General features: G+C 54.1%; 3 protein-coding genes across 4 annotated transcripts in view; 1 reads left to right on the forward strand and 2 right to left on the reverse strand.

Annotated features, from left to right (window-relative positions):
* Positions 1 to 547, reverse strand: part of STK4 (serine/threonine kinase 4) — a 44,941-nt gene extending 44,394 nt beyond the window's left edge. For both annotated transcript variants that reach the window (XM_064673641.1, XM_064673640.1), the window contains exon 1: positions 441 to 547. In XM_064673641.1, the coding sequence (XP_064529711.1) occupies positions 441 to 472 (32 nt within the window). In that variant the 5' untranslated portion in view covers positions 473 to 547. The remainder of the gene's footprint in view (positions 1 to 440) is intronic.
* On the forward strand, positions 471 to 4,673 carry TOMM34 (translocase of outer mitochondrial membrane 34). Its single transcript, XM_064673645.1, has 7 exons — positions 471 to 723; positions 836 to 935; positions 1,052 to 1,204; positions 1,788 to 1,948; positions 2,207 to 2,351; positions 2,991 to 3,117; positions 3,635 to 4,673. The coding sequence occupies exons 1-7, from the start codon at positions 471 to 473 to the stop codon at positions 3,731 to 3,733; spliced, it is 1,038 nt and encodes a 345-aa protein (XP_064529715.1). The 3' UTR covers positions 3,734 to 4,673.
* Positions 4,674 to 7,320: 2,647 nt separating this feature from the next.
* On the reverse strand, positions 7,321 to 18,242 carry PABPC1L (poly(A) binding protein cytoplasmic 1 like). Its single transcript, XM_064673638.1, has 15 exons — positions 17,999 to 18,242; positions 17,053 to 17,246; positions 16,434 to 16,549; positions 15,496 to 15,635; positions 14,590 to 14,684; positions 14,217 to 14,354; positions 13,580 to 13,675; positions 12,707 to 12,973; positions 12,105 to 12,195; positions 11,679 to 11,807; positions 10,520 to 10,656; positions 10,091 to 10,184; positions 9,113 to 9,243; positions 8,254 to 8,337; positions 7,321 to 7,686 (listed from the first exon to the last, which is right to left on the reverse strand). Exons 1-14 carry the CDS (start codon positions 18,189 to 18,191, stop codon positions 8,260 to 8,262), a joined length of 1,899 nt encoding a protein of 632 aa, XP_064529708.1. The 5' UTR covers positions 18,192 to 18,242; the 3' UTR covers positions 7,321 to 7,686; positions 8,254 to 8,259.
* Between the last annotated feature and the right edge of the window lie 2,937 nt (positions 18,243 to 21,179).

Consider the following 21,179-nt stretch of genomic DNA (forward strand, 5'->3'; position numbering starts at 1 on the left):
CGGCCCGGCCTGGCGCTCCGAGATAGGCGGCTCATGGAGCTCAGCCCAAACCCCGGGATGCTCCGGGCCCGGCGGAGGTGCCAGGGCAGGGCACCGGGCTGGGCACGGCCCCGGCGCCAGCGGACCCGCACGGAACTCACCCGGACAGAGACGAGAGGGAAAAACAAGCGAGCGGGGCTCCGTCGCTCGGCCGGCACAGGTGGGCACACCTCGGTACAGCCGCGGTACCGCTGCGAGCGCCCGCAGCCGCCGCCTTCTCCCCGGCTCTGCAGCTTGAGCCATTTCCCCACCACCTGCGCTCGGTGCTGTCCCAGCACTTGCCGGCGCCGCTCGGGGCGAAGCCACCGACCCCCGCCGCCCCTCCGGCCGGCTCGGAGCGGCCCCGCTCCCCCCGCTCCCCAGGCCGGAGCATCCCCGGCGGGGACGCGCCCCGCGCTTACCGGCGCGGGTTCCGCAGCTGCACCGTCTCCATGTCGGCGACTCGGCGATCCCGGCGCTCCGTCTCTCACCGCCCCATGGCTCCCCGCCCCGCCGCCGCTTCCGCCCGCCGCCGGATGCCGCGGGGAGCGCCCGCCCCGGCCCGGCGAGGGCGCGGCTTCCCGGGCGCGATGGCCGCGTCCCCCGGTGCGCTGCGCCGGGCCGGCAACGAGGAGTTCCGCCGCGGGCAGTACGGCCCGGCCGCCGCGCTCTACACGCGGGCGCTGGAGCAGCTCGAGGCATCAGGTACGGGCGCGTCCCGCGGCGGGGGGGCGGGCGGGCGGACCCCGCTGGATCCCGGCTGGATCCCTGCTGGATCCCGGCTGGATCCCCGCTGGATCCCGGCTCTCCCGCGCAGGGGATGCCGCCGCCGAGGAGCGCAGCGTGCTGCTCGCCAACCGCGCCGCTTGCCACCTCAAGGACGGCGCCTGCAGCCTGTGCGTGGCCGATTGCTCCAGGTGAGCGGGGCCGGGGTCACCGGCGGGCCGGAGGGCGCTCGGCTGCTCCCCCGGCCCGGCTGGGCGGCCGCCCCGGAGCCGCGCTGGCTCACCCCGCTGTGCCCCCTCTGCCGCAGCGCCCTCGAGCTGGTCCCGTTCGGGATCAAGCCCCTCCTGAGGCGGGCGGCGGCTTACGAGGCTCTGGAGAGGTACGCGCTGGCCTACGTGGACTACAAGACCGCGCTGCAGGTGGACTGCTCCGTGCAGGCGGCGCACGATGGAGTCAACAGGTAACGCCGGCAGGCGCGGGTCCTGCTGCCGCCAGCCTTGCTGCATCCCTGCAGCGCTGTCAGGAGCAAGCTGGGCCCCAGCTTGAGTAAAGCAAGGCCTGGCCATGCTCCCTCTATCTGCCTGAGCCCAGAGGTCCTTTCAGGATGCTGCCTGATTTCTCTGGGACTGTTTCTGCTTTGCTCAGTGTCTGGTCTAAGGGAAATAATAAAATACAAGCTCTCGTGCCCTATCCTTTAAGCCTCTCAATGCTGACTGCATTTACAGGCTGCTCTAGTCCTGTTCTCTTCCTGGTGCTTTCTGTTTCTGTTCATGGCTTGCCAGACTGAGGAGTGAAATGCATGTCTCTTGCTCACCTGAGCACTGACAGCCCCAGCCCTTGTCCTGTGATATTTTTAGCCCTGCTGACACAAAGAAGATCTTTTCATAAATGTCCTGCCTGTAAAAGGAACCTAGTTGAGATGCACGTAAAAAGATCAGGGGAGAGTGCTGTCCTTGGTACACAAACTGGGTTAAAAAGTGACCCTGCTGGCTACTGTGTGGCCCATCCAGCCAACAGCCAGGGTGACTGGGAGTCTCTTCCAGGATGACTAAAGCCCTGCTGGAGAAGGATGGCGTGAACTGGCGTCAGAAGCTGCCGCCAATCCCTACAGTGCCTGTTTCTGCCCAGACGAGGTGGAGCGTTCCTTCTCCTGGAGCCCCTGGGGCAAACACTCCTCCTGCAACTTCACCACAGGGAAAACCAGGTGGGAGCATGCCCTTGGGCTGGGCACAGAGCCCTGCAGCTCACAAGGGTGATGAACAAGGCAGCTGCCACACCTGCTCGGTGTGTCTGCAGCTGGGGCTGCAGCCTGGAGAGACCCAGGCCAGGCTCTGCCACAGCCTTTTTGTTGATTCTGGTCCCTTTGATGTCTCACCTCTGGTATGGGGGTATTTGTTTTCTGGGATGCTGTGATGTTCTTGTTGGTTTTATGGTGTTCTGTATCCTTCCACACTGTTTCCAGACCAGACTGCTGCTGGCATGGAGAGAGCTCGAACTCTGAAGGAAGAAGGAAACGAACTTGTAAAGAAAGGAAACCATAAAAGAGCGGTTGAGAAGTACACTGAGAGTTTAAAGCTCAACCAGGAATGTGCAACTTACACCAACAGGTACTGCTCAGCTCTTTGCCCAAGTACTTCTTGGCCCTTTATAAAGGTCACTGTGGTACTTCTGACAGAGCTGTCTAACGTTTGTACCCAAACTAACGAATAAAACAAAACCACCTACACACATCCACCCCAAGTGCAGTCTCCCCTGTAGTGTAACATTCTTTGATCTGGTACTGCAAAACCCTTGGAGACACTGAAGGGCCTACTCCCTTTAATGCTTTGTCTGCCAGGACTGGGGTATTCTGAGTGGCCTGTGTTGTCCTACAAACCACAAAGTACTGTACTTAGAGTACTTCTAAGGCAGTTGCAGCAAGCAGAACACATGCTGCACTGGTATAGACAGGAACCTGCATCCTCAAAGTGCAGGTTCTTTAGCTTCAGGGTCTTCAGCTTCAGAGCAGGTTGCTCTAAACATCCTCCTTTTTTTTTTCCCCTCTTTAAATCAAAAAACCATTTCCTTTTCCCCCTCCTCCTTTTAACTGAAATAAACTTGGGCTCAAGAAGTAAGATGACATAACGTGTGAGAATCAAGGCTGGTTTCGGAGCCCAGCTTTGTGCTCCACTGGGACCTGCTCTGTATGCTGCAGCAGTAGGTGCTGTTTTCAGCCAGAGATCTCTAACCAGGTATCTGTTTTGCAGAGCTCTCTGTTACCTGACCCTGAAACAATACAAGGAGGCAGCACAGGACTGCACAGAAGCTCTGAAGTTAGATCCTAAGAATGTGAAGGCACTCTACAGGCGTGCTCAAGCATTCAAAGAACTGAAGGTAAGTCAGGAGTTTTTGAAGGGTTTTAGGCTAGGACTAGATGCCTGGTTGTGCATAATCAGAGCCATAGGTGTCCTTTAGAACTTGTTTCTGTGCTAGACAACATCTGCCAACAGGTAGCTGAGACCTGTATGGACTGAGAGGGCATTTTCTTTCACATCAGTATTTGGATCTCATGAGTTTTTCCACACAGGTCCCATTCCTAGAGATGCTGAAAGCAGCTGTGTGTTGTGTTGAGCTTTATCTTTTTGTGTCTCGTGAGAAATTCTGGAGGCAGTGCTGGACTGTGCAGTGCATTGGTCTTGGACTCAGAACCCACTTGAGTCATGAAATTATCTTCTCAGCCCTAGTTTAAGCATGTTTTAGAACAGCTACATCAATGCCAGGGCTTGAGCAGTTATAGAGAGGGAGTCAGAGGCTTACCTGTGTTGCCTTTGCCTCTGTTCCTGAGTAGTAGTTCTGCAGCCTTAAACTGCATTTTTAATGCACTAACCCTTAAAAAATACTCTCTTTCTAGGATTACAAATCAAGTATTGCTGATATCAAGAGCTTGTTGAAAACTGAACCAAAGAACACAGCTGCACTGAGATTACTTCAAGAACTGAACAGAGCCTAGGGTAACCAAGCAACAAGGAAAGCTTTGTTTTCCACTGCAGGAGGAAGCTTTTTCCCTTCTCATGTTGTTACAGGGACCAATCTTGATGCAGGATCTGTATTGAAATCTATCTTCCACTGCTGCTGAGATCTAAGAGGTTCTGTACCAGCATAAGGAATGTTAAGACACAATCTGTATCAAACTCTAATAATCTGGCTCTAAGATCATGCATAGTTTTAATGCCCTTCCCTGGTTGAAGTCAACTTGCCTGTAACTATTGGCCTCAGGGACTCTTTCCATGCTGGCTGAGATGCATGTGAAGTGGCTGTTCTTTCTGAAGAGCTGCAAACAGAGGGTTCTTTGTCCTTATTCAGGTGACAGTTTTGCTGCATTTGTGCTGCTATTACTGAAATAAGGTGGCTGCAAGAACTGCTGTAGTTGCCAGAGCACCACATACCCTTCTTGTAACAGGGGCACAGTTACTCGCACAGGGCTGAGCTTGTTCCCTCGCCCCCTTGATGCCTGCTGGCCCTCAGCTGGGTTCTGCTGCTTAGTGTGGCTGGGCAGATGTTTACAGTAGCAGCTTTCTTTAGTTATTCTGCACATTTAAGAAAACAGCAGCAAGTTAAGCCTGCCTTGTTACACTGTGCACTATTACAGATTCTGGGTGCTTGGGAATTTTGCAATGGTTTTTTGTCTTGTTTTGTTTTTTGTTTTTTTTTTTAAAAAAAACCACTTTAGCTCCTCTGTGCCTTTTGGAGCAGTTGCTATGGGGTGTTACAGGGAGGAGAATTTTCAGTAACATCCCAGCTGAGGTCTGGCTTACTACTTCAATGCATGTTTATGCTTTTTGGTCTTCTCCTGATCTGGTATTGATGGCACTGATTTAAAATGGTAGGTAAAGAGATAGTTGGAGTTACTCTGTGAACTGTTAAAACCATTAAAGCCATGTTTATTTTCAGTTTGGAGCTGTGTTTTTTATGGGATGGAGGGTATAGGGGAACTGATACACTTCTTTAACCACTTCACACACCTTTTTGTCAGAGCACTTCAAGCACTGTACAGGGCCCTGCTCTTTCAGACAGTGGCCTCAGCTCTTAGTGGCCATTAAAGTTAGGGCTCAGAACAAGAAAGCCTATAGCTCTAGGGACACTGGGGCTGGGAAGGGCATGCCAATGGGAAGCACAGCACTGCATTAGGGTTTCCAACCATTTTTCACTTGCACACTGCTTCAGCTAGTAAGTCCAGATGCTGGACAATGCTAGACCTGATCCACCTCACAATAAAGGCCAGGAGATAGAAGCCAGCCCTGAAGTCAGGGTTCAGGTATCTTAGTTTCCCACCTTGCTTCTCCCAGCAGTCAGTGTTTGAGGCAGGTACTGCACCAATTGAATTTAGAGAGCAGACAATCCTTCTAATGCCATTAAAGACAAAGACTTCTTCCCTTAGCCTGACATTAAATAGCTTTTTGTAGGTCCCAGGGCTGTACTCCATCAGCTGTAATGGGCCAGGGCTTGAAACAACTCCTCCCTGAGGGGCACAAATGGCTCCATTCACTCCACTCCTGCTTCCAAGTGAGGCAGCTCCATTGATCCCACAGCCAGCATCTGCTCAGGCACCTTGGAGGTGGGATGGCTTTCAGGGTGGGGAAGCACACAGCAGCACACAGAGGAGCAGAGGAAGGTCACAGAATCCAGGAGCAGGACTGGCTTCACCTAGTCAAGAGCTGTCCTTGTAAGAGCCCTCCTGTTCCCTGAGGGCAGATTCCTGCCCTGTTCAACTGCAGCTCCCTGCAGCACCAGTATTCACCCTCCTTCCCCTCACAGCAACATCAGTGCTGTTTGTGCCTCATCTCCAAGGCTTTCCCCAGCAATACCACCAGGCAGGCAAAGGTCAAGCACAGCAACAAGAGACCACTGCAAACTGGGGGTCACTTCTGCTCCTGACTCTCCTGTTCCAGCCATGGTGCTGCTGTTCATGCAGGACACTGCCCTGGTGAGCAAAGGGAGTGCTGTCCACAGGAGCAGCTGGAGAGGGTTTGTCACAGGGACACACCATCTGCCCCTTTCACAGCAGCTGTTCCAGACTGGAGCCTCCAGACTCATATTTGCATTGCTGCTCCTGCCCTAACTCCCTAAAGCCTCAGACTTCCCCAGGAGTCCAGCCAGGGAGCTGTTCTGAAAACTTTCTGGTACCACCAGGGATCCAAGCGCCAACTTCACCTTTTGCTGACAAAAAATTTCAAGACCCTGCTCCTTGTTCAGGTCCTTTCTTAGGCTATTCCAACATTCCTGTGTTCCTGGCCCCCACTCTGCATTCCCTCTGGCTTTACAGAGCATTCACCCAGCCCAGCCATCTGAGATCATAGGTGTTGTCACAGGCACACCTGAAAAGAGGCTGCAGCCAACCTAACCAACAGCAGAATGAAGTTTACCTGTACAGGCTTATTCCAGCTCCTTACATCCATTACACTCATGCAAATAAACATTTTTCCTCTAGAGACAAAGCAGAAAAACCTTCCAGCCAGTTACACTTCGAGAGAAATAACAACTCAAATGAAGGTCGGGTATATTAAGCTAATTAAAGTCCTTCATAAGCATCTCACTGAGGAGAAGATATAAACAGCACACAGTTCAGGCTGAGGAATCCACTAAGAGGAAAATAAATATTGAAGGAGGTCAGAGGAAGAATTGGCAAAATGAAGGTGAGAAAAAGGAATGATGAGAAGCCCCAGGGCAGAGTCCCAGTCGAGCAGGAGCAAATGTGTAAACTGTTCTATTAAAATGCTGGAAGGAAAACAAGAGGTAGGAGGGGTGACTCAGCAGGGAGCTGAAGTGAGAGTATGATACAGCACAGAAGGAAGATTGAGACACCACCAGCAGTACACAAGCTGCACAGAAAGAGGGTGGGTGGTGCTGGTGGAGGTGTTCTCCTGCTCCTGCCAGCTCAAGGAAGCAGTCAAATGAGGTCAGTGCATCGCCAGCCTCAAGCACCAAGGAGCTTCTGGGGACTGAAGTGCCTTCCTTAACTAGGAAGAGCAGAGGATTAAGGCCAGGATGATGACAGCAACACAGAGAGCAGAACACAGCAATAACAGGTCCCTGCTACAACTGTGAGCAGGGAGCATCCCAGTGGGACACGATGTGGTTTCAGGCCCTTCAGTGACTCCTTGACACCACTGGTCAGGAACACACATTGGAGAAGCAGCTTTTGATTTACAGCTACTGCACAATACCTCAAAAGCTGGATTTTGTGCACCACACACACACACACACACAGCCTCCATGTGACCAGCAGAAGACATTCAGGGGCAGTCCTGCAGGAGTACAAGGTCCATTACAAAAGAAGAACCACAGGAAGATGACACCTTCTAAGAGGAAGTTTAAAACAGCTATCTAGAGAGGATAAAATCCAGGTATATTGTGTGAGTTTTGCTTAAATCCATCCTCCTAAGATTCAGAAAGAACCTTCTGTCAGCTCTCAGGACTGCCACCCCACCAGAATCACAAACTTCAAACACTAATTACTACAGCCTGACCCACGTCCATCCCTCCACCTGCCTGGAACAAAGCACTGGCTGTCCTTCTGCCAAGGGAACTAACCCATGCTTCAAGGGTGGAAGCATCAGTTCTTTATTAGTGTCAACTACATGAACAAGTAAAACTACATAACCCAATAAATTCCCTAAAATGATGATTCAGCAGCAGCAGTTATTTCCTGGGCAACTGACCCAGGCTGGGTTCCACACTACATTTCACAGGGTGCTTTCAGTGGTGAGAAGAGATTTAATGTGGGGATTTTTACAGGTGCAGAAGGAAGCAATTCTACAAGGTTTACAACATATACAAACAGTAGGATGGGGCACTGAAGACAAGCCAGGGTCTCTGTACAGGTATAATTCCAATAGCATGGTGGGGTTGCTGCTCCTGTTCTTCAAAGGCAACATTCTTAGGGTTCACTCTCAGTCCCGGAGCCTACAAGAAACAGAGAACCCTCAAATACAGTTTTCAAATGCTAAAGGAAAAATTTCAACCAGACAAGACGAAATTCACCTGAACTCAGATTACACACAATTTCATTTATACCACAAGTCAAGAAAATACTACCTTCAAAGATAAGGGCACATGAGAGCCTCAATTGCTTGTTAATGTGTCTGTCCCAGCTGCAGCAGCAGGACCAGCTCTCCTGATAAAGCCCACAAAGGATATTTTATAGGGTATCTCCTGCCAAGATTCTGATTTAAAAAGAAAAAAAAAGTCCCAGGAAAGATTGTGCTGGTCCCCACTAGACCCACAGAAAAGCAAGGTCCTTTCACAGTCATTGCCCTCATCAACACAGAAAAAACCCCCACAGAACAAGGTCTCTGCAGTTGGACTAACTCTGGAAAACGGAGGGTGCAGTTTAAGAAACGGAACATTACAGTCAAAGATACTTTTGTTACTCATCAAACTTTACTTGGTTTGGATGAGAAACTCAATCCCCAGTTTCAGAGTGAGAAATCAGAGACCCTGAGCACACCATGCACAGCTCCCAGCACCCACCTGGAGTCACTGCAGGAAGGCACTGCCCTTATGGGAGGTGTCCACAGTCTCGTGTGCTTGGATAACAGCAACTGCCTCCTTGACCTTACAACAGAGAACACAAGGAAGGGGAAGTTGAGTTGCTCCAGTGGAGGAGTGCACTGCACCAGGAATTCAGTATTCCAGGTCCCGACTTGGTCTCTGCACAGAACCACTTCCAAGAGGTAAAGGACTTAAATTATAATTATAAAATCCAAGTCTGCTGCTTCTGCAGGAGACTGATCAGCCCAAAGACATTTCCTGTCTCTTCCCAAGGGAAATTCTGGGGCTTCTCTGCAGGTAAAGCTGCCTGATACCACCCAGCAGAGCCCACACTCCTCCAAAATAAAATTTAAAAAAAAAAAAAAAAGTCAGTGAAAGGGTGAAAGTGGATCCTGCCTCAATCAATTCACTGCAACTGGAACCAAAGCTAAATATTCAACAGGGTTAAGGAGGAAACTGAATAAACACTGCAGAGAGGCAGCATTTATCTGCTTTCTATTCTCAGGAAAGAGCATCTCTCTGTCTCCTTCTAGGGAGCAACACCCAACCTGCTTTTCCCCCTTTTACTTCCCAGTCACTTCCAAACCACCCTCAGAGCTTGTCCTGTGCTTTCAGGGATCTGCTCCAAGTTTCTCCTTTTGCTGAAGGTGGATGACACTGGGTATGGTGATGTCAATGGGGCTCCTTCTTCACTTGAAAATAAAACCAGCAGCTCCTTGCTCTTCCCCTGGCAATCCATGTCCTGGGCCCCTCTCCTGGGCTGGGGTCACCCTTCCTTGCAGCAGCAGGGAGTCAGCCCTTGGGAAAGGGATGTGTTTGGGCACCGAGTGACTCCTACCTTGGAGTGCAGGGAGTCAGGGGACTCCATGAGCAGCAGCAGCTCAGAGTTGTCCATCTCCAGCAGCATCCCAGTGATCTTGCCAGCCAGCAAGGGATTAATTGAGCAGACCAGAGCGTAGAGGCGCTCACCTGCTCCAAACACCAGGAGGGACATCAGCACTGTGCAAGCCCTCCAGAGTTTTCAAACCCAGCGCAAGCCCTCCTGCCTTCTCAACTGAAAAGGGACACAAGGGTGGTGATGGTGGTGGAAAAGTCACTGCTCACAAGCAAACCTACTCCAGCAAGTCCCAGCAGCAGGAAGCTGCTGGGTGAGGTCAGCAGCAGGCACCTGCACTGGGAGCAGGGCAGTGGAACAGGGATGCTGCCCACACCTGCCCATCAACGTGCAGGTGGAGGTGCCAACTTCTGCAGGAGCTGTTCCCTCCTGGGGAGGAAAGAGCCAGTCTGTGACCTGCTGTGCTTTGGCCAGGCCAAGCCCATGGGGCAGATGGAGCAGGGCACTTCCCAGCAGCAGGACAAGCAATGCCCTCCCTTGCCAGGGCACTGCCCACTCCACCATGGGACACCTGAAGCCCAAGGGCTGTGTGGCAGAGCTGACCTTAATGCCTGCAGCCACCAAGCTGTTCATCAGTGACCAAGAGCAGCGATGGCTCAGAGCCCAGGGGAACCACAACCACCTTGGCACGGCCTGGCAGCACAGGCAGGACAGATGGAGCTCTGTCTCTCTGCCAAGCTTTGCCAGACACTGTCTCACTGCCAGGCAGCTCACACAGACAGGGAGTGGTTTTGTTGCTCTCATCCAGTTCCACCACAGACTGAATTTATGGTTATCTTTTTAAAGCAGTGCAATACCAGAGCAATCCCACAGGCCTTACAGCTTCTCCCAGCAGTTGGGTCTCCCCTGGTGCATGCAAGCACACGTGCCCTCACAACCCCACAGCTGGACCTACTCCAGCAGAGCAGCCGTGACACCCACCGATCATTTGCTTCTGCTCCTGAGGAGGGGCTGCTGCAAGCATGGATGCTGTCAGTGGCTCCTGCCCCTGGACACACACAGCAGGTTCTACCACCTGGAGAAAAAAACAGGGCTGGAATGATGCAAAAGTTACCTGGCTTTCAGGAACACTGCTGGATCCTGAATGCCATGGGGCATTTCACCCTCCCAAGATGCTGATGGAGGCTCTGTCTCTGTCTGTTTGTATCCAAACACCAGCTTCCAGGAAAGCTGGAGCCAGGCATCACAGCTGTGTGGCTACTGGATCCACAGCCCCAGTCACCCCAGCAGCCCCCAGGAAAGGTTCCCATAGCACCAGACACGGAGCCACGGGGCTGCCTGGGATCAGCAGCTGTGTCATCACAGAGCAGGACCAGGACTGTCACACTGTGGTGGCTGCAGAGCTCTTACCTGCGGGGGCACCACGGGTGGCAGGTGCCCCATGGGCACGTTCCTGACGGCCGAGGAGTACTTGTAGGCACCCCGTGGCAGGGAGGAGGAGGAGGAGGAGGCACCCCGAGTGCTGACCGTCTGCGTCCCGATGTTGGCTGCAACGGGGACGAGAGCATTTGCAAGGCAGAGCCCTTAAACACATGCCTGTGCCATGGAGGCTGAAGCCACAAGGGCAATGTGCTCATCTGGAGGGCCTGAAAAGTCCCTCATGGGCTGAAAGCAGCCCCCAGGTCAAAGAGAGCTTCTCCAGGACAGGCAGGGCAGTGTCACCCTGCTGGCTGGGGTGGGCTGATGTTAAGCAGAGGGCAGGAGAGTTTATAGTTTATAGTTCTCTGCTCCAGAAACACCCATCTGCATCAGAAGCCAGAGGATGGGAACAGCACTGAGAAGGGTGGGCTGCAAGACCCCAGCTCACCTTGGTTCCCCTCCTGCAGGGAGGTGAGGGCAGAGGAACAAGGGGACAATAACAACAGGAGGGAGGAGGAGCCACAAACAGCCCTCCTGGTCCCCCTGCTCACTTCAGCAATAAGGCACTCAGTGCCAAGGATGACCCTGGGCTAAATCCCATGAAGCTGGGAAGGCTGCAGGCAGATGCTGCCCCGGCAGATGGTCCTGTGCAGAGGGGACACCCTGGGACACAGGGACAGCCCCAGAACAGCAAGGCACTGGGGATGCCAGCAAGGTCTGGTTCCCAGCTCCAAACGTGTCTAACACGTGTGTTTTATTGGAGGCTTAGCCTTGGCAGCAGTTCATCCAGAGCCTGGAAGATCTCCTGCCTCTTCCCCAGAGGTCCTTTCCCACCCTCCACCTGGGTCCAAGTACTAAGCCCAGCTGCCACGGCTGCATCACCGTCTGCTTTAGTGAACACGTTCAAGGAGCAGCAGCCAACAAAACCAATGTGCATATCAGAGACTTGCCCCACTACCTGGAAGACCACAACCTTCCCCAAAAGTCACTTTTTCACTACAGGCACTGCTGCCCACCACATCCAGGGGCACCATCGGACCCCTCCACGAGCAATCCCACGAACTGATCCATCCTCACACAGGAGACCTGAGCTCAGAGTGAGCACCTTTGCCACTGCTGCGATGTCCCAGCTGGGGCCTTCCCCACTCACCCATTCTCTGGGCCTGGGGGAGCACCCGGGGCACCTGGGTGGAGGCCTGTCTCGTGGTGCTGATGTTGGACAGCAGGCGCCGGGGTGGCACAGCAGCCCTCAGGATGGGGGTGGCTTCAGGATACACTGCTGCAGAGATGGAGCAGATACATGATAAAACTCTTTATATATAAGCAATAAAGCTTCTTGGTAGCACAGGCATGAAAGGAGACACGGGGGGAGTGACTGTGGCCGGGGAAAGCTCAAGAGCACCTCTGGTGTCACCGGTGACATCTCATCACCCCGTGCCCATCACCATGACTCCTGAACACTTCTGCAGGACAACTCCCCATGGCTACAGGCTTTGTGCTGCTTTTAGAGAACCTTCAGTCCCTGACCAAGCCCAGCTCGTGCTGAGAGCCCCCAGGGAGAGACAGGGTGACTCACAGGGAGGCCGGGAGGGCTGAGCACTCCAGCGAGTGGAGGGGCGGACTGGGACAACAGGGCTGGGGCCGTAGAAGGCAGCTCTGGCTTGTGGCTGGGAAAGGAGAACACATTATCCAAGGTGACTGGGGAGCTGAGCTAGAACTAACCTAGAGCCTCTTGGTGGCTGCTGCACAAAGACAGACAAGCCAAAGCCATGCTCTGCAGCATGCCAGAATGCTCTAAAGACCAACCTCCAGCCCTGCTGCCAGCAGGTTCTGCAGCAGCTCCACTTTTCTCCTCCCCAGGAGCTTTTGCACCCCTGTAACCCTTCTCCCTCCCCTGGTTTCATCAGGAGACTTGTTCTCCATGCTCACACCCTCCCACCAAACTCCCCCTTGGTTCCCTCCTCTGAGGGGCAGAAGCAGCTACTAAATCCTGAGCCCATTGTCTGGAATACCCACATCCCCCCTGACACATGGAAACCCAGCACTGATCCCACTGGTCCTCCATGGGCATGTGCCCAGGGCTGCACAACCCAACTCTGCTCCTCAGCCTGACTGCTGCCCCCACCCAGGACAAACTTGGGGCCCTGTGCGAGGCTGCCCCTGGGGAGCAGGACTCACCTGGGGGATGGGGGGGAGGAAGTACCCTGCAGGGGTCTGGAAGGAGCCCAGGAGAGGGCCGGGCAGGGCCCTCATGGTTGCCAGTCTCTGCATGTACTGGTTGGTGAGGATTGCTTTCCGCTCCTCTTTCCTTTGAGCGAGCGCAACGTAGAGAGGCTTAGTGCTGACAATCCTTCCATTCATCTCTGTCACGGCCTTGGTAGCCTCTTCTGGGGAGGAAAAGCACACAAATCCAAACCCTTTGCTGCGGCCGCCGTCTGTCATCACCTAAAATTGGATTAGAACAAGACAGTTAAGTCCAGAGATCGCTGCAGTACCCACAGAGCACGGCACAGGGAGGGGTGGGAGCCTCCAGCCACAGGCAGCCCATTGCAGCCCCCACATCCAGGGTGGGATGGATGGGGCTGCACCTCTCCAACAGAGAGGTTTCTCTGGGGAAGGGGAAGATTTGATTAAGGAAAACCAGTAGGTTTTGGAAATGAAGATGGCAGAGTCTGGACCAGCCAGAGATCTGGAGCCTGTGACTGTCCAGGGGGGAGGGTCTGTGCCCCAGCCCACGGGCCAGCAATGCTGTAGTGCTTGATGCTGCAGGAGCCAGCAAAGGATGGGGATCAGTGAGACACTGTGTCCTGCCAAGGGCCAGGCAACATCTCTCCCTGGCAGGTTACAGGTAGCTGACCTTAAAGCCAGACCACCCTCTGCACCCAACTGGGTACTCTTCAAGAGAAGCCTGACACCAGTCTTGATGAAAAGATTAACACTTGAGAAACAAGCCATCATCAGGGAAATGTAATTCAATAGGATGATAACCCCAATCCATTTCCAAGGGCTGAGCACACCAGCTGACTGACCCCAGGAGCCCCAGTCCCTCACCTTGGCACTGGTGATGGTGCCATAGGGGGAGAACTCCTTCCTCAGCTTCTCATCATCTATCCCATCATCCAAGTTCTTCACATACAGGTTGACCCCCTGCAAACAGGTGAAAAAAGCAGCTTGAGATCCCAAAATTTACAGCAGCTTGTCAAGTTGGCTCTGTGTTTAACCAGCAGCTCAGCCAGAGGGTAAGACATCCCACAGAGACATCCCTGTGAGATGGGATGCAGGAGCAGTGACATGGAGAGGGCCTGGAGTGAGTGTGTGCTCCACTTGCAGTACAGACACCCCGAGTGATGAGAGCACCCAAACCATCACTGTGAAGCTGCTCCAGGACCTCGGGAAGCTGCCTCGTTCCCAGGCTAATATTTTCATTTCTGCAAGTGAGCAGGAGCATTTGTTCACCTGTCTACACCATCCTAGGTTTAGATCTTTCTCCTCTTTCCCGATATTGCCTCCCAGGACATTCCCAGGCAGTGAGTGGACCCCTGTGCAGGTTTTTAATTGCAGGAGGGCCCCAGCACACTCATCTGTTCTGGAGAGCCCTGTGCTGTCCCCAAGCCAAGGATGTCCTTGGATGCACAGGGCATATCCCTGCTGCAGACCTGCGGGATGGAGCATCCTGCTCTCCCCTTACCTGGTACCTGCTCGCTCGCTCCTGCTTGATCTGCTCAAACTTCCTCTTGAGCTCACTCTGGCGCTCCAGCCGCTTCTGGGCTCTGCCCACGTACACCATCCGCCCGTTGATCTCCTTCCCGTTCATGTCAGCCACCGCCTGCAGCGCAGGGAAGGGCTCTGGGCTCAGCAGGAAGCAAGTGGTCACAGCTCTACTCTTCACCCACCACCCCAGTGCAGCCCCACCACAGAGAGACCTGCTCCCCTTGCCAGGTCCTGGTACCCAGTGCCAGCCCCCAGGCGAGCACAAAGCCGGTGAGGTTCCCCCTGAGGACAGCTGGGAACATCAGCAGGCAACAAGCCAAGGGCCAAGAGGGCAGTGAGGAGCCTCTTGCCTTCTCAGCTTCTTCGTGCTTCTCAAAGTTGACAAACCCGAAGCCCTTGGAGCGGCCAGCACTGTCCATCATGACCTTGACACTCAGCGTCTTTCCTGCAACAGGGAAGGAAAGAGCCACCTGAAGGGTGCCCGCTGAGGGGGTGCTGCTGGCACGTGGCACCATCTCAGGAGCCACCATGAGATGCCAGCCCAGCAAGGAGACTGGGTGGCCATGGCAGCAAGAGCCCAGCAGGAGGACAGACAGCAGGATCCTCAGGAGGCAGGGACAGGGGGCTGTATGTTGGTGAGGGCAGTCCCTCCCACTCTGGGTGCTGCTCTCACTGTCTTTGGCTTTTCAGCCTCTCCGGCCAGTGCACTGAGCTCCTTTGGCCAGAATTCTCATCACCTTTATACATGAACACATATACTGGGTTTCTGTGAAGGATATCCACAAGTTACCTGGGATGACACTGACCAAGCACGGACAGTATGGTCCACAGGTTGGAACAACACTAAACCCCATCACAAGAGGCATCCTCCAGTAACAGGTTAAACTGAAAAGTCTTTTAAATTCAGACTCAACATCTCTTATTCCCAGGCTATAACCAGCCAGCATATAGGGGTTTTTTAATTATCTTGAAACCAATCAAAACAAAAATAAGTTGACCTTTGTTACTCAGGAAAGAAAAAAGCTACTTTTTTCAAGAGAGCACCTAGTACAAATTATCCTCCATCATAGCAGGAAAGCACATGTAACATCCTGGCAACTGAATTGACTGCAGTCCCTTGATGGGGGGAGGTTTAAACAAGTCAGATCCCTCTGAGAGAAGGGCCTGCTATTTCAACCAAGCACTGTCCCCAGCACACTTTCCAGTTGCCCCAACTCCAGGTTTTTAGATGAGGATACTTTGCTTCACCAGCTCACCAAACTTGGAGAACATTTCCCGCAGTCTGTCATCATCCATGTCATCCCCAAAGTTTTTGATGTAGACGTTGGTGAACTCCACCACCTTCGCCCCAATCTCTGCCTCACGCTCCTTTTGGGATTTGAAGTGGCCAACAAACCTGCAGGAGGGAAGGAGAGGACCTGAGAACCTCCATGTCCCCTGCAGAGTGAAGATGGACACAGGCACATCTGTCTCACTGCAGGCCAAGAGAGACTCCATCACCTCAGGCCATGCTTTGCTCACCCACAAACCCACCATGTGTTTCACATCCAGCAACTTCAGCATGTCCCACTCGGGTGTTCCCCTACCCAGCTGCCCCCTGGCACTACCAAAAGTAGGGATGTCATGCCAGGAGACATCAAAAGACCCAAGGATGGCACCAAGTGCCAGCTGTCCTCCTCCAAGTTATTCCCAAGCCCTCTGGGCATCCGCTTGCCTGTGTGGGAAGTAAAGAATGAAGTGATGCAATGCAAGCAAGAGCTGAACAACAAAACCTCTTCCTGCCCAGATTATCTGATGCCAACAGCTGAGATCAAGGACCAGCCCTGCTTTGTGGGCACTTGTTACACTGCCTCAGCAATAAAACCCAGCCTGGGGTTGGACTCCTTCCCCACCATCGGGAAGAGCTCCAAACCACTATCACACTTCCACCAGAACCGACCGTGAGTGACTCACTCCTGGAGAGCAGTGGAGCTGCTGTGCCCAGCAGGGAGGGGAAATGGGGAAAACACAGAAAGCAGCACAGAAAGCACACGGGGAAAACACAGAAAGCAGCACAGAAAGCACATGGGGAAAACACAGAAAGCACAACAGCATCCGAGCAGGGCGGGCATTTGCTCCCATGGGTGCACCAAGGCAAGGGAGGAGCAGAGCCAAGTGCAAAGCCCAGGAGAGACTCTTCTCTTCCTGCACTTACACCTTCCGGTCGTTGAGCAACATCCCATTCATGGTCTGGATGGCCCGAGTCGCTGCCTCCTGAGTCTCAAAGTGGACAAAGCCATAGCCACGGGATCCGTTCTCATCACAAACCACCTGCAAATGCAGAGCAGGGGGGAAGGGGAAAAAAAAGCAACCAAAAAACACAAGAGGCAGACACTGTTTTTCTCCATGTTTGCACATGAGTAAGTCACAGGAAACCCATCCTCATTTTCCAGGGGCTTTTCCCCTCCCTGATGCCCTGCTCCCATTGAGGCTCAGCTGTGTTGGGGTGTTTGCAGCAGGTCAGGGAGGCAGGAGATCCCAGGGCCAGATCCACAAATGATACCCAGGAGCTCATGGCTCCCCAAGCCCCCCATACCATTGATGCACTTGGACAGGATGGCACAGGACATCTCTGGGAAGAAGGTGGGGTGGGGGAAAGTGCCTATTCCAAGGGGAAGCATAGCAAGGCTTTTTGGCTTCAAAGCAGGTGGGAATTTAGAGGAGATGTGGGAAGTGAAATGAGAAAGTGAATTCCAGCTGGCTGGAGCACACTGCTGAGAGCAGGGGCAGCTCTGCAGCAAGCCCTCTCCTGCAGGGCCCCTGGGAATGTGTACCTTGCATGACAGGATATTCCCAAAGGCGGAGAATGTGTCATACAGGGCTTTGTTATCAATGGAGTCGTCCAGGTTCTTGATGAAGATGTTTCCAATCCCTGACTTCCTGAGCCCAGGGTCCCGCTGGGACCACATGATGCGGATGGGGCGGCCTTTGATCACCTCGAAGTTCATGGTGTCCAGGGCTCGCTCAGCTGGCAAAGAATGGGGGGAGAGGAGAGTAACAGAGACAGATCTCCTTCAAATCCTGCAGCAGCTGAGGTGGGCACAGGAATCAGGGATACTGTTGTAGAGGAGCTTGTTAACCTAAATGAGATAGGCAGCTCTGCCTCCCAGGGAAGCCCATGCTCTCCTTCCCTCCCCTCCAGCCACACCACTCCTTCCTAATTAATTGGGTTGTTTCCTCTCCAAAGCATGCCTGACTGCTACAGGATCATCCATTTCACTGCAAACTCCAGTTTGGCAGATGCCCAGCTAATTTACCCAATAAGGATTTTTGTCTCCAGAGCAACTAACCAAACACCTTCCCATCACTACTGCCTCACTTCAGCATGGAACACCTTTCAGTTGCAGCTCAGCATCATGGCAATGCCTGCCAGGAAAGGGCTCAACACTGTGAGCCAGAGGGCAGCTGGCTGCCCCAGGGAGGGGCATCTCCACAGCTCACGGAGGGGGGTAACTATTGAAACTCATCTTCCTCTCCTCTAAGCCCAAAGCCCAGCTGACACATCCTTTCCCAGTCCCTAGGAAGAGACTGCAGTGGGATGGGTCCCACTCATTCCATTAGTTGCAACCAAAACTCAAATTAGTGGAATATTGCCCAAGCCCCAACAGCTGATGCCTCCATTCAGGTCCTTCCTCTTGCACTGCCCACCCTTCCACCCCTCACGCAGCCCAAGCCCCCGCTGTGAGGCCGTTCCTCAGAGCTGTGTCCCAGGGAACAGACCATCCACAGGCTGGTGGAAGTTGATGTAGGCGTAGCCCAGTGACCGGCGCGTGGCAACGTCGCGACACACTCGGATGGACATGATGGGCCCGGCAGGTGAGAACTTCTCGTAGAGCATGGCTTCGGTCACATCTGGGTGCAGGTCCCCCACGTAGAGAGAGGCCAAGGGATAGCCAGGGCCGCTGGCGTTCATGGTCGCCCACGGAGCTCAGCTGCAGAGGGAGACACACCCGAGGCTGCAGGGTGCAGGTTTCAGATCGCCTACAGCAACCACAGCCACGCCCTTCCCTTCCCACCAGCAGTGGTAGGAAAAGGAATGCCCGATGGGAGTTACCAACCCGAAATTTTTCAGCACATTTCAGTGTTGGTGCAACAGCCAAGCTGGGATGACCCGCACATCACAGCTCTTGCACACCCCGGGAGCAGCCAGGGGAACACACCACACACACAGACCTGCTCCTCTCAGCACTCAAACCCTAAGAGAAATAAAATGGAGTTTAAGTCCTCAGAAGGTAAACAGCCTTTCTCCAGCAGAAACCTTTTACTCCTTAACGGCTCCCTCCAGCCACAGCAGACCCGAGGAGTGTGGGTTTGCTTCCATGCCCGGGAACAGACCTGCAGCCCACGCCACTCCCTGCAACCAACTCCATCATCACCAAGACAAACACGGGGTTTTAGCCAGCCCTTCCCAGTTTCTCAGCTAAAGTCCCTGGAGCAAGCAGGAAAACTGATACTCAATCTCTGCCTGGTTTCAACTGGGTATAAAGTTGTGTGTGGACATGAGAGTCACTGCCTGAGACCCCCAAGGTACTGCCTGGGAACACAGAATTGCATCTCCTGCCCTAAAAGCTTATAAACCCACCTTTGGGGCTCTTACCTGAAAGCTCAAAAGACTTGAGACGCTTGTTTAGAAACCTACAGATACCCAAAATAAACACACACACACACACACACACACACACTCATAGGAGAGGTGCACCGAGAACAGGCAGGGCAGCCGCGCACCGGCTCCGTGACACAGCCCCGCTCCTGGCACAGCCCAGACGCGCCTCCCAGGGTCCCCCCAGAACAAGGACAGGGTAACAGAGCAAACCCGGTGCCCCTCCGCAGCCAGCGGGGCAGGGAGGGAAGGGGGATCAGGCGGGGAGGAGGCGGCGGAGCAGAGAGCGCCGAGCGGGGTCGGGCCGGGCAGAGGCGGCACAACCCGCGGGGATTGCCCGGCGGGGCCAAGGGGAAGCTCGCACGGCCGGGCCGGCGAAGGAGCGCGGGGCTCGGCGGGACCCCCGGCCACCCCCGCCCCGGAGCAGCCGCCCCGCCGGCCGGAGGGTCCCTGCCCCGCACTCACGCCGAGCGCTCGGGCTGCAGCTCCGCTCCGGCTGCTGCTGCCGCGGGACCCGCCCGCCTCTTCCGCGGGGCCTCGGGGGCGGGACGGGACCCCCGCCCTCCGACCCCCGCCCCCCGCCAGGACCGGCCCCGCCCAGCCCTCCCCTCCCTTCTGCGGAGCGGTGCGGGCATCCCGGTGGGCATCCCGGCGGGCATCCCGGCGGGCAGGGGTGACCCCCCCCGTGTCCCCATCCCGCGGAGCCGAGGGGCTCGAGGGTTCAGCGGTTGCATCCCCTCCTTTTTGCGAATCGCAGCTGGTGCAGCTCCAGCACTTCCCGGGTCTTCCCAAACGAAGGGCACGGGGGTTGCGCTGCGTGTCGCCCTCGAACACTGACAGCGCTTAACAGCGTGTGTGTCCTACCCACGCAGCTTTAGGAATCACATGCACGTTCTGGTGTGGAATTCCCTGAAGTTAAGGAATCGAGGCAGGAGCCTCACGCAGCTCGGTACAAACCCTCCATCACTGGGCACTTGCACACTCCCGACTCCACAGCAAACTCGCTCAGCATTCAACAGAGACCCACGGGATATGGGATACGGGATCTGGCCTCTGCCATCACCTTTTGTCTGTGTGGCACATGCAGAGTGCTGTAAGGTCGCTTTCATCCACTGAGATGGATGTAACTGCGCTGCTGAAACATTGGGTGACAGCACACAGGAACCTTGAGCCCCTGACAGCAGCTCCCCAGCTCCAGCCCAGCCCAGCCCCTTGGAGGGTCAGCAGCGGGGCAATCAGGACAACCCTTACATTCACCAAAGCCTTCTGATGGTTTCCCACACTAAGCTGACTCACCCAAAGGTCAGACAAGCACCGGTGCCAGGAATGAGAAGCCACAGCAGCAGCAATTAGATGAGTTAAACATGTAGAGTGCACATGGACTCTTACTGTGGCTGGGCCAGTGGGAGTGTCCTTCCCAAAACAACAAAATAAATTGAAAATTTGAGATATTCCCTCAACTCATAATTGCCACAGACCAGGCTCCTTGGTTCATGATTTCCTGAAAAGGGAGAGTAAGGATGGGAGATGTTATGTGAAAGGACTGAGGCAGAAGTGGTCTATGAACAGGATCAGCTTGCAGAACACAAGATTTTTCTTCTCAGAGCTGACAATGCCATCAGCATGAGTCAGATTGGCAGTTAGTGTACGCTACAGAATCACTGAAGAGCAGGTATGTCCATAAAGGCTGGAAAATGACAAGCAATAATCACAGAGGGACCACCAATTAAAGCCATGGCACAGGGCTGAGCAGTGCTCCATCAGCAGCTGCTTAGATTTTGACCCAGTGCCTTTGTAGTGGTCAATCAAAAGCAGCCCAGTAACATTTTGCACCGTGCACACTTCTGTGCTGCCCCACTGCAGGAGCAGGAGGCTCTGGGAGCAGGAAGGGCCAGCCTCCTCAGTGCTTTTAGGCTGCCTGGCTGCTGCCATCCATCCCTTCAAGGGCTCTTATGTCCAGGAATACCCCTCCACCTATTTTCCTCTCCCAGTGCTGCTTTTATACACCACGGGCTGAGCCCAGCAGAGCTGGGTGTGCAGAGGTGAGGCTGGCCCTGCACTGGAGTGGGCATTGGAAAGATTCCTGAGGAGAAACCTCCAGATGTAACCAGCAGACTTTTCTCCTTTTACAGTGTGCTCAACCATACAGTATGTAATGACTCATGGCAAGTTAAGGAGTTATTTAGAGTTGCATTTAAGCCCTGCAATGATGATATATTACAAGTATGACCTCAACAAAAAAAGAAGAGAACCGGTGTTTTCTGGGACAGCGTGTGGGGAAGCCTCTTGGCAAAGGAATGA

This window comes from Pseudopipra pipra, chromosome 17 (assembly GCF_036250125.1).
Source record: "Pseudopipra pipra isolate bDixPip1 chromosome 17, bDixPip1.hap1, whole genome shotgun sequence".
In the NCBI taxonomy this organism is placed as follows: domain Eukaryota; kingdom Metazoa; phylum Chordata; class Aves; order Passeriformes; family Pipridae; genus Pseudopipra; species Pseudopipra pipra.